Source organism: Schistocerca gregaria, chromosome 5, assembly GCF_023897955.1.
Source record: "Schistocerca gregaria isolate iqSchGreg1 chromosome 5, iqSchGreg1.2, whole genome shotgun sequence".
Taxonomy (NCBI): Eukaryota; Metazoa; Arthropoda; class Insecta; order Orthoptera; family Acrididae; genus Schistocerca; species Schistocerca gregaria.
The window spans coordinates 121,547,674-121,566,160 of record NC_064924.1 but is presented as its reverse complement, the minus strand read 5'-3'; the positions used below and the strand labels follow the sequence as shown (position 1 = coordinate 121,566,160).

The 18,487-nt window shown below is 43.7% G+C and overlaps 1 protein-coding gene across 1 annotated transcript in view; it reads left to right on the top strand.

Annotated features, from left to right (window-relative positions):
- Positions 1-18,487, top strand: part of LOC126272474 (venom dipeptidyl peptidase 4-like) — a 274,930-nt gene that overhangs the window by 146,579 nt on the left and 109,864 nt on the right. The window contains exons 7-8 of the mRNA XM_049975353.1: positions 3,512-3,699; positions 9,879-9,988. Coding sequence (XP_049831310.1) covers positions 3,512-3,699; positions 9,879-9,988 — 298 coding nt within the window. The remainder of the gene's footprint in view (positions 1-3,511; positions 3,700-9,878; positions 9,989-18,487) is intronic.

The window sequence follows — 18,487 nt, the reverse complement described above, 5'->3', positions numbered from 1 at the left end:
AAAGGGATGTGGAGCCATGCTGACTCCAGTGCCATGGTCAGCTGCCCTCGATTTCTCTGTTGAAGATCCATTCCGCAAGCATCCTGGTCGAAGGTTCTCTATTGGGTATAAATCCAGGAAGTTTGGTGGTCTGTAGAGTTTGGTATATTCATTTTGGTTGTTTTCGAACCACATACCTACACTGGGAGCTGTGTGACACATTGCATTGTCCTGCTGGTATATGCCATTACACCATGGAAAAACGAACTGCATGTACGAATCGACATGGTCCCCAACTATATATGCATACGTGTTTGGATCCACTGTGCGTTCCTGAATGCTGAGACTACTCAGGAAATGCCATGAAAACATTCCGCAGACCATAACACTCCCTGCTCCGCCGTGGACCCTTACGACGAGTGTTGAAGTATCATACACACCAACGGTCATCTGTTCGCTGGAGCATAAAACGTGGTTCATCTGGAAAAGCCACCTAGTGGACTTCCAGTTGTGGTACTGGCGTGCAGCTTCCAGCCTTCGTTGCTGATGAACAGCAGTCAGCATGGGTGCACGAACTAGGTGCCTGTGATGGAGGTCCAGATGCAGCAACATTCGCTGAATTGTCGTTGAGAAGGCACTGTTTGTAGCACCTTGGCTCATCTGGATGGTCAGTTCTTCATCAGTTGCACGCCTGTTCACATGTATGCATCTCCGCAACCATTGTTCATCCCTGCCATCTACCACCAGTGGTGTACGACAGTTGTCTCGTCGACGGTTCTGGATGGCGCCATTTTGTCATGCACAGTGTACTTCATCGGCAGGTGAACAGTTTACCGACTTTTCCATTTCAGAAATGCTTGCACCCCTGGCCCAAAAGCGAATGGTCATGAGTGTTGGACATTAGATAAATCGCTCCATTTCCACATTACGACAATGACTGCACTATTTTTTGCATCCGCAATACACGCTCCATGTACCCTCAACTGATGGTGCTGCCACCTGCCTCATGTGAGTGGTTACTGCATGTTGACGTCAAACATAGGTGGAAGTCACATTCATGTGACTGGACCGTGTACATAGGATTTGAAACTTAAATATTTTAGATCAGGACCAAGTTGGTGAGTGGAGTCAGATATTCAGCAGCTACAAATCGGTTACACAGGAAAGTTTTTAAACCCTTATTTTTTAATTGTCCTACTCAGAAAGTATTGAGTTATGCAACTGCCTTTTCTTTACATCAGTGCCTGTGCTCTCGCCTTACTTTCCGTATTCATCTCCCGCCCTCCACAAGGAGCCTCTATGACCTCATCCCCTTCCCACATCTCCTCCTTGTCATTGAACACATCTGTATCCTCTAAACCAACAGCCACATCGATCCTCTCACCCCCTGGTGTCCTCATTCCTCTCCACTCCTCAACTCCTACCACGCCTTTACTGATGTGTTCCCTACTCTCTCGATGTCTACAACTTCCACCTCCTCTCCGAAAGGAACTTCGACCGTTTCCCCATCCCAGTTTATGTGCTTTGCCCCGATATTTATCCTTCCTTCCAATTCTGACCCTCATCTTCCACTCCCCTCCTCCCTTGGGCTCCCTCTCTTCCCCCTTCTGCTGTTTCCTCCCTCCTCCCCCCTACGCTTCTCATTTCTCCTTTCCCAGTCTTTGCACTCCCTCCCCATCTCCTGCCACTTGATGTGCTACAGTCTCTACCTCTTCCCCCCCCTCTTCCTGCCCCCCTCCTCTGTCAGCCCCCATCTGTCTTTCCTCTCTCCCCCCTCTCCGACCTCCGCTCCCTCGGCACGCCCTTCAATTTCTACTGTAGTTTCTTTATTGTGTTTTGATGCTCGCTGTATATGTCACATCAATGCAGTGTGTGTTCAGTGTCATCGTGCCATACTGTGGACGCCATTTTTAATTGTGCTGTTCGTGCCACCTGTGCTAACGCGCTACATCGTCACCCAGTGCCATTTTAACTTATGTCGATTTTATGTAAACGTGCCTCATCCAAGTGCCCCCGTCCCCCCCCCCCCCCCCCCAACCTTTGCTTCCCCCCTTCTCAAGCATACTTTTATCTTTTATCCCCATGTTTGGTGCATGTAATGTTCTCCTGTGGTATTTTACGTAATCTCTTGGCTGAAGAGGGGCGAATTGTACTGCTGCAGCCCACCTCTGCCCCCATGGTGCAGGGAAATGAAATCAGAAAAAAAAGAATCCTGTGTACCTTAGCTGACCATATAAAGGCTTGCAACAGATTCATGTACAATTAAATACTTACGTAGAACAATGGCGGCACTCGTTCCGTTCTCTCCGATGCCTTCGCCAGAAGAAAGTCAAGGAGACACAGAAAAATGAACATGGAGTAAAAAATATAAGGAGCGAAGTAGATGCAGTGATTACACAGAAATTCATCTACCATTGAGAAAGAGATTAACTAAGTTTGGTGTTGTTGCTACACCAGCTGGCCATTCTTTCCCTATATGGAGCTTTATATGCGGCGTACTTGCCACAACTGTTGGATCGGGGCAGCCGCAAGTGACCGCGTTTGCTGCACGAATAATATCGCTGCCACTCTCCGAGCCTCTCTCCGTATCTCTGGATTTCGGGATATCAGATTAAAAAAAAAGATGGTTCAAATGTCTCTGAGCACTATGGGACTCAACATCGGATGTCATCAGTCCCCTAGAACTTAGAACTACTTAAACCTAACTAACCTAAGGACATCACACACATCCATGCCCGAAGCTGGATTCGAACCTGCGACCGTAGCAGTCCCGTGGTTCCGAACTGAAGCGCCTAGAACCGCTAGGCAACCGCGTCCGGCTATTCCCATTTGCATTTGCTGCGAAAGAGTGATCACATTGTATATAAATTTGATGTTGTGCAAGTAGCAACAGAAAACCAATTTGCAGTTGTTGTTGCTTTAGGGCATAAAACAGATGAGGTCATAATCGCTCGTGTCAAAACTTAAAATGGTCAATTGACTAATGGATTTCAAGTCTTTAATGCTCAGAGCCTAATCACCCAGAGTAGAGGGATACTTAAAGGCGATCGCTTTCCTCTGAGAAGGACACTCAAACGGTTGATAATTAAATTTCCTTCGCCATATTACACAAACGCGATCTATAACTCGTGCTGTATTTGCTAAAATATCTGATAATTCAATTAGTAAACATAAATTAAAACGTAAATTGTTATAAAATCTGCATTGGGCCGGAAACTGAAGCGCCTAGAACCGCTCGGGCACTCTGGCCAGTGATATTAGATTTCTGTTGAGACTTCCTGCATGCATGGTGTCGCATTATGTGTACCACTGTCCCGTATTAACAATGCAAGCCACATGAACGTTCTGGGTGGACGATTGTCGAGTAGGTATCTCTGGATTTTGGGATATTAGATTTCTGTTAATACTTCCTGCACGCATGGTATCACAGTATAAATACCGCAGTCCCATATTAGCAATGCAAGCCACGTGAGTATTTCGAGGACGCTATTGACGAGCTGTAGGCATGTGAGGGTTGGATTCCATGTTGCAGCATCATCGTCGCCGGAAGCCAACTTGGGAGACGACGCTGCCTTGGAGTTTTCGCCGGACGGGACTCAGCTGATTTACATCCAGTACGACGTTACCCTGGTGGACAACGCCAGCTTCATACTCGAGTACGGCTCGCCGGGATCTCTGAAGCACCAGTACGCCACGCCAGTCACCTTCCGCTACCAAAAGGTACAGCAGTTCTCAGCGGCCCTACACTGTTTCAAACGGCCATTTGTAACTGTACTTTTTATGTTATTTTATTTTAGTTCATTATTAATACACTACTGGCCATTAAAATTGCTACACCACGAAGATGACGTGCTACATATGCGAAATTTAACCGGATGGAAGAAGATGATGTGATATGCAAATGATTAGCTTTTCAGAGCATTCACACAAGGTTGGCGCCGGTGGCGACACCTACAACGTGCTGACATCATGAAAGTTTCCAACCGATTTCTCATACACACACAACAGTTGACCGACGTTGCCTGGTGAAAAGTTGTTGTGATGGCTCTTGTAAGGAGGAGATATGCGTACCATCACGTTTACGACTCTGATAAAAGTCGGATTGTAGCTTATCGCGATTGCGGTTTATCGTATCGCAACATTGCTGCTCGCGATGGTCGAGATCCAATGACTCTTAGCAGAATATGGAATCGGTGGGTGCAGGAGGGTAATATGGAACGCCGTGCTGAATCCCAACGGCCTCGTATCACTAGCAGTCGAGATGACAGGCATCTTATCCGCATGGCAGTAACGGATCGTGCAGCCACGTCTCGATCTCTGAGTCAAAAAATGGGGACGTTTGCAGGACAACAACCATCTGCACGAACACTTCGACGACGTTTGCAGCAGCATGGACTATCAGCTCGGAGACCATGGCTGCGGTTACCCTTGACGCTGCATCACAGACAGGAGCGCCTGCAACAGTGTACTCAACGACGAACCTGGGTGCACGAATGGCAAAACGTCATTTTTCGGATGAATCCAGGTTCTGTTTACAGCATCATGATGGTCGCATCCGTGTTTGGCGAAATCGCGGTGAACGCACATTGGAAGCGTATATTCGTCATCGCCATACTGGCGTATCACCCAGCGTGATGGTATGGGGTGCCATTGGTTAGACGTCTCGGTCACCTCTTGTTCGCATTGACGGCACTTTGAACAGTGGACGTAAACTTCCAGATGTGTTCCGTGGCTCTACCCTTCATTCGATCTCTGCGAATCCCTACATTTCAGGAGAATAATGCACGACCGCGTGTTGCAGGTCCTGTACTGTCCTTTCTGGATACAGAAATTTTCGACTGCTGCCCTGGCCAGCACATTCTCCAGATCTCTCACCAATTGAAAACGTCTGGTCAATGGTGGCCGAGCAACTGGCTCGTCACAAGACGCCAGTCACTACTCTTGATGAACTGTGGTATTGTGTTGAAGCTGCATGGGCAGCTGTACCTGTACACTCCATCCAAGCTCTGTTTGACTCAATGCCCAGGCGTATCAAGGCCGTTATTACTGCCAGAGGTGGTTTTGCTGGGTACTGATTTCTCAGGATCTATGCAACCAAATTGCGTGAAAATGAAATCGCATGGCAGTTCTAGTATAATATATTTGTCCAAGGAATGCCCGTATACCATCTGCATTTCTTCATGGTGTAGCAATTTTAATGGCCAGTAGTGTATTCTGCTGCTGCTTACCTACACATCAGTACCGAAATTGCATTCACAACGCACACGCTAAACTGTGATGCAAGCACACGAAGTTGGACACCTGTAAACTTAAAAAAATTTGTTTTGGCAAACTAAAATTTAATGTCGTTGATTAGTTTGTTATTTCAACGTACCTCTTCCTACAAGTTATTAACAATCATTAAGAATATGTGCTACACAACAACCAAATAAATACATCGCCTAGCAAAAAAAAAAAAAAAAAAAAAATGCGGGGCACCTAGAAGGGGTGGAGGGACTGAAGTAAAACTTCAGGGGGTTAAGTGAGAATGACAGTTGACGAAAATATTACACAAATACACGATTTATTTTGCTCCGTGGTGGACTGTGGTAGACAAATAGGGTTTGCTTCAATGAATAAAGCCTGCATTGATATTAATATCTTCACCTTGTACTTGGAATTTTCCGGAGGCAGCTCTGATCCTTACAGACGTCATTTTAGTTAATGGTAGGGATCTGCAAAAAAAATTTTTGGCGAAATTACGGATATTTGAAAAAAATAACCTATCTGACCCATCTTCTTGGACCAAAAAATTACTAAATATCAACATAAAATAATCGACTATGATGCGCTGAAGAGAATTCAGTTCATTCAAGGAAGACCAAAACTCATTAAAGTCGGATGACATTGTAACGTGGGTGATGACAACCGCGTCGAAACACTTGGTTTTGAAAAAAACGTGTTTGAAATTTGACAGATATTTATCATATAAGAAAAGGGACAAAGCTTGAGACCTGCGGGATATCATCGATGCCTGGTCCATAGTAGCTATCGACCCGGCTAGTGGGCGGCCGCTTTCTGCTCCTTTGATCTGATGAGCTCCCTGTTTCGTGCTCAAAGCCCTTTTCTTCGCTGACCGCATCGCCGCTGGCGTTCATATCTTCACAGAATCGCGGCATTTTATCCTCGAGTTTGATTTGAAGGGCCTTTGCCACGTATATTAATGCAGTAACATCTACACTGAGTGTAGATACGGCCATATTTGAAGCAATGTTGAAAATTTCGCTTCTGCTGGATGTTATTTTTGGAGAAAGACGCATGTTCACGTTTGGCGATAACCGCTTATCTGAGAGTAGTAACTGCATGTAAGTGGCACAATAAAAGTTATCCGATGGGTCTGTCATTTGGCTTCTTCACGTATCGGATTTTTTTTTTTTTTTCAAATGCCAGCGACCTAGCAGCTGTAGTGTCGAAACTGCGTGGTGAAGTTGAACGTTGCAGTGTCTGTTGGTAGCGCCGATTGCGTCAGCATTTCTCTCACACGTCTCTGCCAACCGCAAAGACTAATCTTGTCATTTAGATTTTTGTTCATCATTTTCAGCTATTGTTTTTGAAGAATTCCGATGTGAAGAAATACCGAACTAGTTGAGTTCATTTTTTTAAATTCAACTGGTGTGCTATTTCTTCACATCGAGATATCTTTTTATTCCAATCACTCCGCCATTCCCCAGAGCAAATCGACTACGTAATGAAAGCTTAAAAAGTATTAAGACTCCTCCACACAGTGGAAGTAAAATTATGTTCTACTACAATTTCAAACGAACAATTTCAAATAGTTACCGAAAATTGCGAAAATATATGGTATAAAATGAAAATATCAGAACATTGCATTGCCATTGGCATATCGATACATCGATGAATTGTTGATAACTAATTTCGCGACAGATAACAATATTATGAAGACACATCGATTTATCGATATCTTATCAACAGCCCAAATCTGGGGTACTGGAGAGCTGCGATTCGTCACCGAACATAACGCGGCGCCATTCACCACCAGTCCGTGCTTGCCAGTCGCAGCATATTTCCAAACACAGCCGGCTGTGTTACAGTGTAACGGCATACTACAAAGCCGTTGGTAATTCCCTAGTCTGTTTGTTGCTAGTATCCGAACAGTGATGCGGGATCACATAGCATGTTGCAAGGTGCCTATTACTTGTCAAAAAATGGCTCTAAGCTGTGTGGGACTTCATATCTGAAGTCATCGGTCCCCTAGACTCGGAACTACCTAAACCTAACTAACCTAAGGACATCACACACATCCATGCCCCAGGCAGGATTCGAACCTGCAACCGTAGCAGCAGCGCGGTTCCGGACTGATGGGCCTACAACTGCTCGGCCACAATAGCCGGCTATTACTTGTCTTCAGATGGGAGACGCAGATGTTAAGGGGTTTCCACATGCTTGGTACACAATATGGCGACCCTCCATTGTGCTGGTCAGGGGCGATCGACTTGAACCCTGACGACGAGTATCTATTCCCTCACGTCCCCATGCACTCCAACATTGGCAGTCTCGTCGGAATAACGCACAAATCGGGATACTGCACGATTCGACCAACTGGCTAAAGGGAGAGCAGACTCTGTCAGGTGCTGATAACGCCATCTCGCACTAGTATGTGACATCTCCGTATCCTTTGGAATGCCCGCTCTACATCTGACGTTGTTCACTCGACTTATACACGCCACCAGGCACTGTAACAACACTGAACGCGAGCAGCACTAATGCGCTACACTTGCCGCTCCACTCGTCACAGAGAAATGCTGCTCTTTAATCACTTACATAATTTTCAATGGTGTGTACACGCAACAAGTTACACTGAGATCTGACGGCGTCTTCTGGCTGCTTCACTTTATTTGTTAGGCAGTGTACATTAACTGCCCAGATAATTTCGCTTCAGAGTTTTCTTCTAATTAAGTGCCGGTCGTTGTGGCCGAGCGGTTCTAGGCGCTTCAGTTTGGAACGGCGCGACCGCTACGGTCCTGCCTCGGGCATGGATGTGTGTGATGTCCTTAGGTTAGTTAGGTATAAGTAGTTCTAAGTTCTAGGGAACTGATAACCTCAGATGTTAAGTCCCATAGTGCTCAGAGCCATTTGAACCATTTTAAATAAGTTATTTTACTTTTGCTATACAGGGTGTTTCAGCAGTGATGGTCAATAATTCGCTCATGGAAAGTACAGGTCAAAAGTAGCTAAAAAGCTCCAATAAACAAGGGTGCGTAGATCTACCGTTGCCGGGGTATCGCATTAATTCGAGTTGGGAACCAACTGTAGACGCCCCTGGTTAGCGCTGTATTTACGTTGGTACCACAAGGCTTGGGATCGACTATTTGTTTGTTTACACATGCGCAACTACTTCCCTTTCACCGTTCGTGCTTGTGCAGTACCGGCCAGAGAATCAATTACGAAAGTGAAGGCACAATCACTTAAATAACTTCAAGTCCTTGAAAATTCATTTCCTTTCCTTCTCACCTTACCTGTGTCTTCCGTGTTTTTGTCAGCCAGTGTTTTTTACCATTCACTGTCGTCTGCAAACGATGTTAACACAATGTCGTACTTTGTGCAAAAAAAAGAATATTTGCCAACAAACTGCACCACTTTTGAAGCCTAGGCTTTTATGCGCAGCTGAGTTCCAGCTACGTATTACTCCCAGACCAACGCCGCCCCTAAATTGTCTTGAACTTGACAAGCAACAATCATTCTCAAAGAACCACCTAAAGTAGAACTGGACCTATCTATCATTCTCGCCCGAAGACTGGTTTAATGCATCTCTGCACGCTTCAGTACTGCAAGGTGGATCCATTTGAACCTGGCTACTACATTCAAGCCTTGGTTGCCTCCTCTACAGTTCTTATCCTCGTCGCTTCCCTGCGTTAGGCAACTGACGATTCCTCGATCTACGAGGATGTGTCCTTTCAACTGACTGCTTCCTTTAGTCAGGAACTGCCATAAATATCTTTTCTTCCAGTTCTGCTCAGTACCTCTTAATTAGGTTTTACCCATCTAATCTTCAGCATTCCTCTGCAGCGCCACATTTCAGAAGCCTCTTTCTCTTGTTATCGCAACTGTACAACGCTATACTCCAAATACTTTCAGACTTTTTAGTTTTAAAATTTATATTCGTTGTTGACAAATTTCTCTTCTCTACTTCAGCCACCATCAGTTATTTTGCTGCCCAAATAGCAACATTCATCCACTACGTCTAGTGTTTCATTTGCTAACCTAATTCCATCAGCATTGCCTGATGTAATTCGAGTATATTCTGTTACCCCTCTCTTACTTTTGGTGATTTGCATCTTATAACCTATTCTCGAAACACTACCCACTTCATTTAACTGCTCTTCCAACTCCTGCGCCATCTCTGGATTCATTTCTTTGAGTGGCCAGGAGACAGTTATAGCATTCGTAAGGAAATTGACACTTATGAGTCTGTAGAAAAACCAAAAGTGTGATTAACGTACGAACTCCAAAGCACACATACGTCGTCGAGTGAACAAATTAATGTTACTGGCTGGTGGGTTATGTTTGCAGATAGCTGCTAAGAACGTCCTTTACATGAGGCAACATGGACAGTTTCTGGGCGTAAGTTTGGAGGCACAGAGCTGAGTTGATTATCTGGAGGTTAGTAGCAAGTTTTGAGTATTCGGTCTAAGCACCTGCAAGGCAGTTAATAACTTCTGCGTTTGTAATAATTTTGATAGGAGTAACGGATACAGTATTGAACGCGGATAATGCACATTTAAATTTCACGCTGTTATCTGTGATACCAGTGCTTAATTGTCGCAGCACCCATATGTCAGTAGGCATACACGCCCTACGATCTTTACTAAGAATTCTCCATGTATGTCTTGATGTTTCAGGTCGGCACGACAAAACCTAGAGAATATCTTAAGCTCGTCACCTTGCCGTCTGAGGATTCGACATCCGTGACCATCCAAGAACTGGTGGCGCCAGTTGATGTTGTCGGCGAGTAAGTAACTGTTTTTGTGTCTGGGGCTTGTTTACTCGTCACATTTATGTGGGTCCTTGCTCGGGGAGTACTTATAACTGCCCATCTCCAGGCTGAAAAGGAACTAACCTCGAAAAGAGTGACCCTGACACCCATCAACTAGATCGGATTCAGTGTACGTTGTAGGTACATCGATAGAGCTGGTGCGCTATTTAACGCGCGGGAGGCGTCTGAGTGGGGTGGTTAATTGACGACAACATTTTTGGTTCGGCTTTAGTGTTCAACCATTAACAGTGGAGAATTAATTTCTCCGAGAAACCTGTAGTGTGCTTCAAAATTAATTCCTCGACTCCTGCATTGTTGCTGCAGATGTTTTGGATAGTAGGTGATTTTTACTTGTCGTATGTCTGATTTTACTGTCGTCAGAGCGAAATAATATCCTGAAAAACAACTAAAACATGTAACAAGCTGGAGAGGTACCAAAGAAAACAGCGAAAGATATTGCGGAAGTGTTCTTGCGTTTTAAAAGATATGATGAAAGTGCATCTATAAAATGTAGCATGTTTGATTAGATACAAATTAAAAAGAACGGAAGTAGTTTAAGGACTGATTGTGTTATTATGCTCACGTAAATTTGAATTTATTTTATTATGTTACACAGGTTGTTCATGTGCATACGCACAGAATAACTCGATGCTCGAAGCATTGGTTTACTATGTTTCTATTTATTGTTTGTGCTTATTTGTACAGACACCCAAATTCATACATAGTATTATAAATATGGATATATTTGGGTGTAGTAGTAGTAGTAGTAGTAGTTTTATTCATCCGTAGATCTCTTTTTACAAGGATATAGGACATGTCAAAGTATTTACAAGCTTAGATCAATTTACAATGAGCTAATTCGTATACACATATATTTACAGACTTCTAGTTAGAGACAATCATTAGATTTTACTCCTGGTATACAATAATTTATTTACAAATAACTCATTAAATAATGTAATGCCACACTATTCACTCATATTTCACTATCAGTCACTGCACACACTATACACACATTGTTTCATAACACTTCACTCACTACATACACACACACACACACACACACACACACACACACACACACACACAGGTGATCCTTGGGTCATTTTCTGTACTGCAAGTTCCCATTTGCTATCCTGAAAAACTGAGTCAGCATCCCTTCATAATGAGTGAGATGTTGAGCTCAGAAAGAGGAAGAGATGTTAGTATTGTGCTATGCATAGCTTGAGGGGAGAGTGTCTCTAGAAAGGAAAAAAGAAGAAAAATAATAAAGTGAAGGTGTTATGTGGAATATTGGATGTTTTATAATCATCATTATTATTATTATTTGTTTGTATAACATTTTTTTATCAAACCCCTACTCTGCTTTATCTAAGTAATCCTTCAATGTATAAAATGTATTGCATAACAGGTACTTTTTAGCTGCCTTCTTAAATAAGTGTATTTTTGAAATTTCTTTAATCTCCTTTGGTAATTTATTGTACAGTTTTATTCCTTGGTAGAAAATGCTGTTTTGAGTTTTATGTTTATTTTTTCTTGGTAAATGTAAGTTGAGTCTATCTCTTGTTGCATGGTCATGGACAGAGCTGTTTGTGCAGTAATTGCCAATGTAACTTTTGATGTGTACAACTGACTGGTAAATGCCAAACTTGGAGCACATATCCCATATTGTTATGCAAAAATCGCTATGTGGGGGGGGGGGGCGGCGGTAAGAACATTCTTTCTATCATAGTTCGGGAGACAGGACGTCGTAAAAAATGAGAAGCGTGAAAAACTCATTATTATTTCTGTGTTACTAACTGCATTCACAATTAGTTTCGCAGACAGTATCCACATATGCTGCTGGATGTATCAACAGTAATTATACCTCGTAAGACACGTAATTCATGAGATATAACGCCATAAACACTGAGATGCATGAAAAATTTATTACGTCTTTGCTCCTAACTCTATTCGCAACATATTTCGCAGACAGTATCCACAAATGCCGCTGAATGTACATACACCAATACAGGGTGGGGTGGCTAAAATAGTTTCTGGAGATATCTGGGATACTAGAGCCCGGATGAAAAAAGGGTGTAATGAAAATTCTTCGTCTCGAAAACGGATCTGCAATGACATTAAACTTGACCGGCCTGTGTAGGGTTGCCAGCTGTTGTCAGATACATGGAAAACCACAAATTTATGCGCGCGACTTGAGAAATACACGGGACCTGCCTCGAAATGTACAGAAACGAGAGAAAAACAACTGTAACCATTTTTGACCAGTAGTATTTAAAATCTGAAACAAAATTAACAAAATAAACTCTGCGCTATTACAAAGTAATCATCACAAAATTTTTTAACACAAATCGTTAAATAAAGCATTCTGCTCAGTCAATTTTTTTTAAAGGAGTACTTGACACATTTCAGCAATTTTTTATTTTTATAAACGTAATTAAAAAACCTTTGTAATTCTACAGGAAGTAAATTTTTACTTGCAGTTCCACCTTAAAGTGTTGAACACCCAGTCTGTTTCTTGAATCAGTCAAGGCGTTTCCAAAAAGGGAAAATTTCCTCAGCAATGGCGTTAGAACATGGAACGGACACAATAAACTGGAAAATCTTTAATAAGTTCTTTAATAAGTATACTAGAGTTCTGAATTCTGATGTAGTTCATGCCAAGTTTCATAGGGAGATTTTTTTCGTTTGATACTGGTGCTTGTTTATGCTTCTCAGTAGTTTTATTTGCAATTTCCTTAATACTGCAGAACTCATTATAACGTTCGTCCCTATCTGAGTTTGGTGAGTGGCAATTTTTCGCAACACACAGTCACATCCTTGTATATAAATGTATTTTCCAAAGCAAATATTCGCATTACTGCCAAATTATTATTTTCCGAAAAGTTTTTGTACCATGTAATCAAAACAATTTTGATAGACGTTTGTTCATCAATTGTGAATCTGGTAAGGACATTTGAGTAAATAAATTCAAAGAATTTGTCGTTAATTATTTGCTCTTTTTTTTAAGCGTAAAACTATTAGAGCGTTGTAGGTTTCACAGGATAAAGCATTACTTTTGTCCAAAAACATGACGGCATTCTGGTTCAAATGACTCTAAGCACCATGGGGCGTAACATCTGAGGTCATCAGTCCCCTAGAATTAGAACTACTTAAACCTAACTAACGTAAGGACATCACACACATCCATGCCCGAGGCAGGATTCGAACCTGCGACCGTAGCAGCAGCGCGGCTCCGGACTGAAACGACTAGAACCGCTCGCCCACAGCGGCCGGCGACGGCATTCTGAATAAATTTTAAAGCGTTACCTAGAAATCCAAGAAAACATTGTTTTCTTTGCGTGGTTGTCATCGAAATATTTTCCTAATAAAATTGGACAGTTATAGCCAAGAGATGATTAGATATGAAAATGTTTTTGTGCCATATGAGTTGCCGCAGTTGATACAGTGTTTGGTGCTGCTTGCATCAGAATCTTTTTTCTGTGTGCATGGAGCAGCAAGTGGAGGTTGTCGTGATGCAGCAGCAAGATGATGCTAAACGGCGGAACTTTTAAAAAGAGAGGAGGCCGTACACTCTAAGGGAAAAAAAGCTCCACAAAGGAATTACTTGAATGGGATGGAAATCGTTAGAAGTGCTATACGTGTACAGACGAACAAATTATTGCAATTCCCTAGAAATTCAAGAGAAAGAGCTTCACGAGATGAGCAAGTCTATAACGAGTTGGTTCACTTGTGGCCATTGTGCAAGCAGTTATAGGGCTTGGCACGGTTCGACAGACTTATTGGACGTTCTCCCGAGGGATATCGTGCCTAATTGTGTCCAATCTGGACGCCTGAATTTCAAAATCGTGAGCTGGTTCGAGAGCCCTGCCCATAATACTCCAAATGCCCTCAATTCGGGAGAGATCTGGGGACCTGGCTGGCCGAGACAGAGTTTGGCAAGCACGAAAACAACTCTCGCCAAATATGGGTAGGCATTATCTTGCTAAAACGTAAGTCCAGGATGGCTTACCAAGAAGGGCAACAAAATGGGGCGTAGAATGTTGCAGACATACTGTTGTACTGTAAGGGTGGCGCAGATGTCAACCAAAGGTTTGGTGTCGTGAATGAATACCACCCCGCAGGCGTCACGGAGTTGGCAATGCAACTGCAAGTTTCTGCCAGGCACCGATAGCGGTCATACGGGATCTGGTGGAACAAATGGTTCTCTCCCACTGAGCCATGCCTCCAGTGGCTCTGTACTATGAGCGCCCTCTCCCACTGCGATATGGGGCAGCCAGTGGCAGTCATAAAGCCCACTCGCACTCGGAACCCCTTCGCTATGTGATGCTACGCACACAGTGCCTAGTCATGGCTCTGACGTCACTGCTCATGCTTTAGTTCAGAGAGCCTCATCCTAATTGCTATTCTCTGAACTGGTCTCTATTTCTTGCTGCGTTATTTGTAATGAATCTTCGTATGCTAGGAGAAATACAAGTTAACTAAATCTTCTGTTTACTGTGTTAATTGGTTCGCTTGTAATTTCTGCTCCTGTCCACCTTTCTTACGACGACAGCAGCCTCACCACTTTGTACGAGGCGTGCGTCAAATGAAAACCTTAAATATTTTTTTAAATATTATTTATTGTGCAGAAGTGGTACAAAGCTGTATCACTTTTCAAGATAATCTCCCCCACGCTCAATGCAAGTCCTCCACCGCTTACAAAGTGCATAAATTCCTTTAGAGAAAAAAATTCGTTTGGTAGTCCGCGCAACCACTCATGCACCGCGTGGCGTACCTCTTCATCAGAACGGAACTTCTTTCCTCCCATTGCGTCTTTGAGTGGTCCAAACATATGGAAATCACTTGGGGTAAGGTCTGGTGAGTGTGGTGGATGAGGTAGACACTCAAAATGCAGGTCTGTGATTGTTGCAACTGTTTTACGGGCAGTGTGGCGCCTTGCATTGTAATGTTCCAAAAGGACAGCTGCTGACAGCAATCCACGTCTCTTTGATTTCATTGCAGGCCGCAGATGACTTTTTAGGAGATCTGTGTATGATGCACTGGTGACAGTGGTCCCTCTAGGCATGTAATGCTCCAAAATGACGCCTTTTTCGTACCAAAAGCGAGTCACTATAACCTTCCCTGCTGATGGTTCTGTTCGAAACTTCTTTGGTTTTGGTGATGAGGATTGGCGCCATTCCTTGCTCGCTCTCTTCGTTTCCGGTTGGTGGAAGTGAACCCAGGTTTCGTCCCCAGTAACGATTCTTGCAAGGTAGCCATCACCTTCTCTTTCAAAGCGCCGAGTAAGTTCTTCACAAGCATCAACACGTCGTTCTCTCATTTCAGGAGTCAGCAGACACGCATCTTGCAGACACTTTGTGAAACTGGAGCACATCATGCAAAATGTGGTGTGCTGACCCATGACTAATCTGTAAACATGCTGCAATGGCATCCAGTGTCACTCGGCGCTTTTCCTTCACTGTGGCTTCAACTGCTGCAATGTTCTGTGGAGTGACAACTCGTTGTGCCTGGCCTGGGCGAGGAGCATCTTTCACTGAAGTCACACCATTTGCGAACTTCATACTCCATTCGTAGACTTGCTGCTGTGACAAACATGCATCACCGTGCTGAACCTTCATTCGTCGATGAATTTCAATAGGTTTCACACCTTCACTACGCAAAAACCGAATAACAGAACGCTGTTCTTCCCTGGTGCAAGTCGCAAGTGGGGCGGCCATCTCTCTACTGATACTACGGCGGTATGTGTGCATCTGCATTATGCTGCCACCTACAGGCCGTTCTGCACGATGTTTGTAGCACGCTTACCAACTTACAGGATAACGGCGCGAAATTTCGATTTGTTATTACAAATTTGTTTTCATTTGGCTCACCCTCGTTGCTAACCACTGCCAGAGGCATCTCCAAACACGTCTTCGTCCTAGAATCTCATTGACTGGAGTATAAATGTCTTGAGTGACAGGAAAGACTGATGGCCGGGGTGCCACTTCATTTCATAGCAGGACCCCTATGGTGGCCATTCGTGGTACCCTTACAGCACAGTGGTACATCGACGATATTCTACACCCTGTTTTGTTGCCCTTCATGCACGTCCGCATACGGCGACGTTTCTGCTCCGTATCTTCGTGCTTGCTAACTCCTACCTTGGCCAGCAAGGTCGGATCTCTCCCCAACTGAGAACGTTTGGAACGTTATGGGCCTCGAAGTAGCTCAGCATTTTGACAATCGAAAGCGCCAATTGGACAGAATTGGGCATGATATCCCTCTGGAGGACATCCAGCAAAACCGTCAGTCGGTGCCAAGCCGAGTAACTGCTTGCATAAGTGCCAGAGGCGGACCAATCCGTTATTGAGCTGCTCAATTTGTAAATCACCAAATTTTGCTGAAATTGCAGCCACTTGTTTGCATATACATGTACATCACATCTACTGATTTCCGTTCTATTTGGGTAATTCCTGTTTTTTCTTTCGTTTTTTCTTGTCTCAGAGTATATTTGACAGCTGCGGCTGCACTCAGTTGCCTGGACTCATAGGCGATCGACGCCAGGGCCGCAGCGTTAGCCAGGAGTGGAATGCGAGGCTTGAGTCACTTAGCGGATGACACATTTCACACACGTCGATTGTGTAGTGTGCAACATACCACGACTGCAGGAGTGTGGCACGTACAATGGTGATTTGACACGGCGTCTGAAGTATCCCGCCGCGCTCACCCTTTTGAGAGGTCCTGGTGGGGCAATGTTTATGGAGGACATAAGAGACTGCAATACTCCAATACTCACTGAACAGTCACTAACATCTGAAGTGATACAGCTAGAAAACAACAAAGCACTTCAAATAAAAGTAAAAATAGGACAGGTATGTAAGTCTAAATGCGGGCCCGACCGAAGCAGTAGTTTTTATGTTATTTACTGTCAAAAGTTCTAAAATTAATTTAGCATTAAAACTCATAACTGTTAAACGCCTTGGACGATTTTTACAAACTACGTCCTCATGGATAGTGTTTCAGGAGCTTTATCAGAATGTACTAAATGCATTTTTGTACGTATTACACACATTGAACTGTGAGCCAGAATGTGAATTCGAAGGAATATAAATGTTGTTTTCACACAAAATAAACAGTACATTAATAAAAGTAGCAGCGGTATGGTAAACTGGAGTAAGGTATCTATCCATAAGTGTTGTAAGGTGTCAGGCAAATCCAACACCTTCCATGAAAACCTTGACATGATAAGCTAATCCAGTACTATGTCACATAGCTCCGAATAAATCGTGACATTAAATTAACCAAAGTAATACGAGTAACGAGTGAGCAAATGGAATACCACAGACTAACACAAGAATGCCTAAATGCATGTCATACCTTCCCTCCATGAGACAGACGCAGTTCCGAGGGGAGAAACGAGAACAGAAGCCGAGAGCAGAATCGTGTTAAGCTGGAAGGCCCTACGATAAGGGACTGACACTCACGTCGCCAGCTAACCGCTAGGACCACCTCCAGCCCATGTTAAAAGCTAGAGGTCTCCAGAAGAACAGTATAGATCTTACGATAACACAAAAAGGGGCACACAAGCCGCAAGTTTTAGCGTGAGACTTTTTTGCGTCTCTGTTACGTCAGGACCACCCCCCCCCCCCCCAGCCCATGTTAAAAGATAGAGCCCTCCAGAAGAACAGTATAGATCTTACGATAACACAAAAGGCCACTACCACCCGCAAGTTTTAGCGTGAGACTTTTTCGCGTGTCTGTTACATTAGGACCACCCCCCAGCCCATGTTAAAAGAAAGAGCACTCCAGAAAAACAGTATAGATCTTACGATAACACAAATAGGCCACTACCACCCGCAAGTTTTAGCGTGAGACTTTTAAGCGTGTCTGTTACATTAGGACCACCCCCCAGCCCATGTTAAAAGATAGAACCCTCCAGAAGAACAGTATAGATCTTACGATAACACTAAAAGGCCACACCAGCTGTAAGTTTTAGCGTGAGACTTTTTCGCGTCTCTGTTACGTTGCAAACTTTAAAAACATTGCTCCACCACGAAAAGTATAACGTTTCTCATTGGATAGACAGAATTTTTGTAGGCGGAGCTTAATGTTAACATTGAAACCCTGATTGGTCAGATGGAAACACAGCCAGATAGTTTTTTTTAAACCAACTTCGGGACATTGTAGTAAGGAGAAGTTAGGAGAGAGTTGCTCCCGTGACGGCGAGGTGAGCGGAGCTGTGCTGTCCGCCGCCTGACGAACACCGACAAGGTAGTGAACGCATGCGATGCCGCATAACCGTGCATAAGGCTTCACTCAGAACTGCAGAAGTATCATCTGTTACACCCCATTTTAGCGTAATACTAGTGTCGATCGTCAATTAAAGCTAATGGTGTTCACATTTGCCATTTGAAGTAAAAATCTGAAACGCGATGATTTTTCTGTTATATTGTTATTGAGAAGCCACATCAGCCACTGTAATTTACAGTGGCG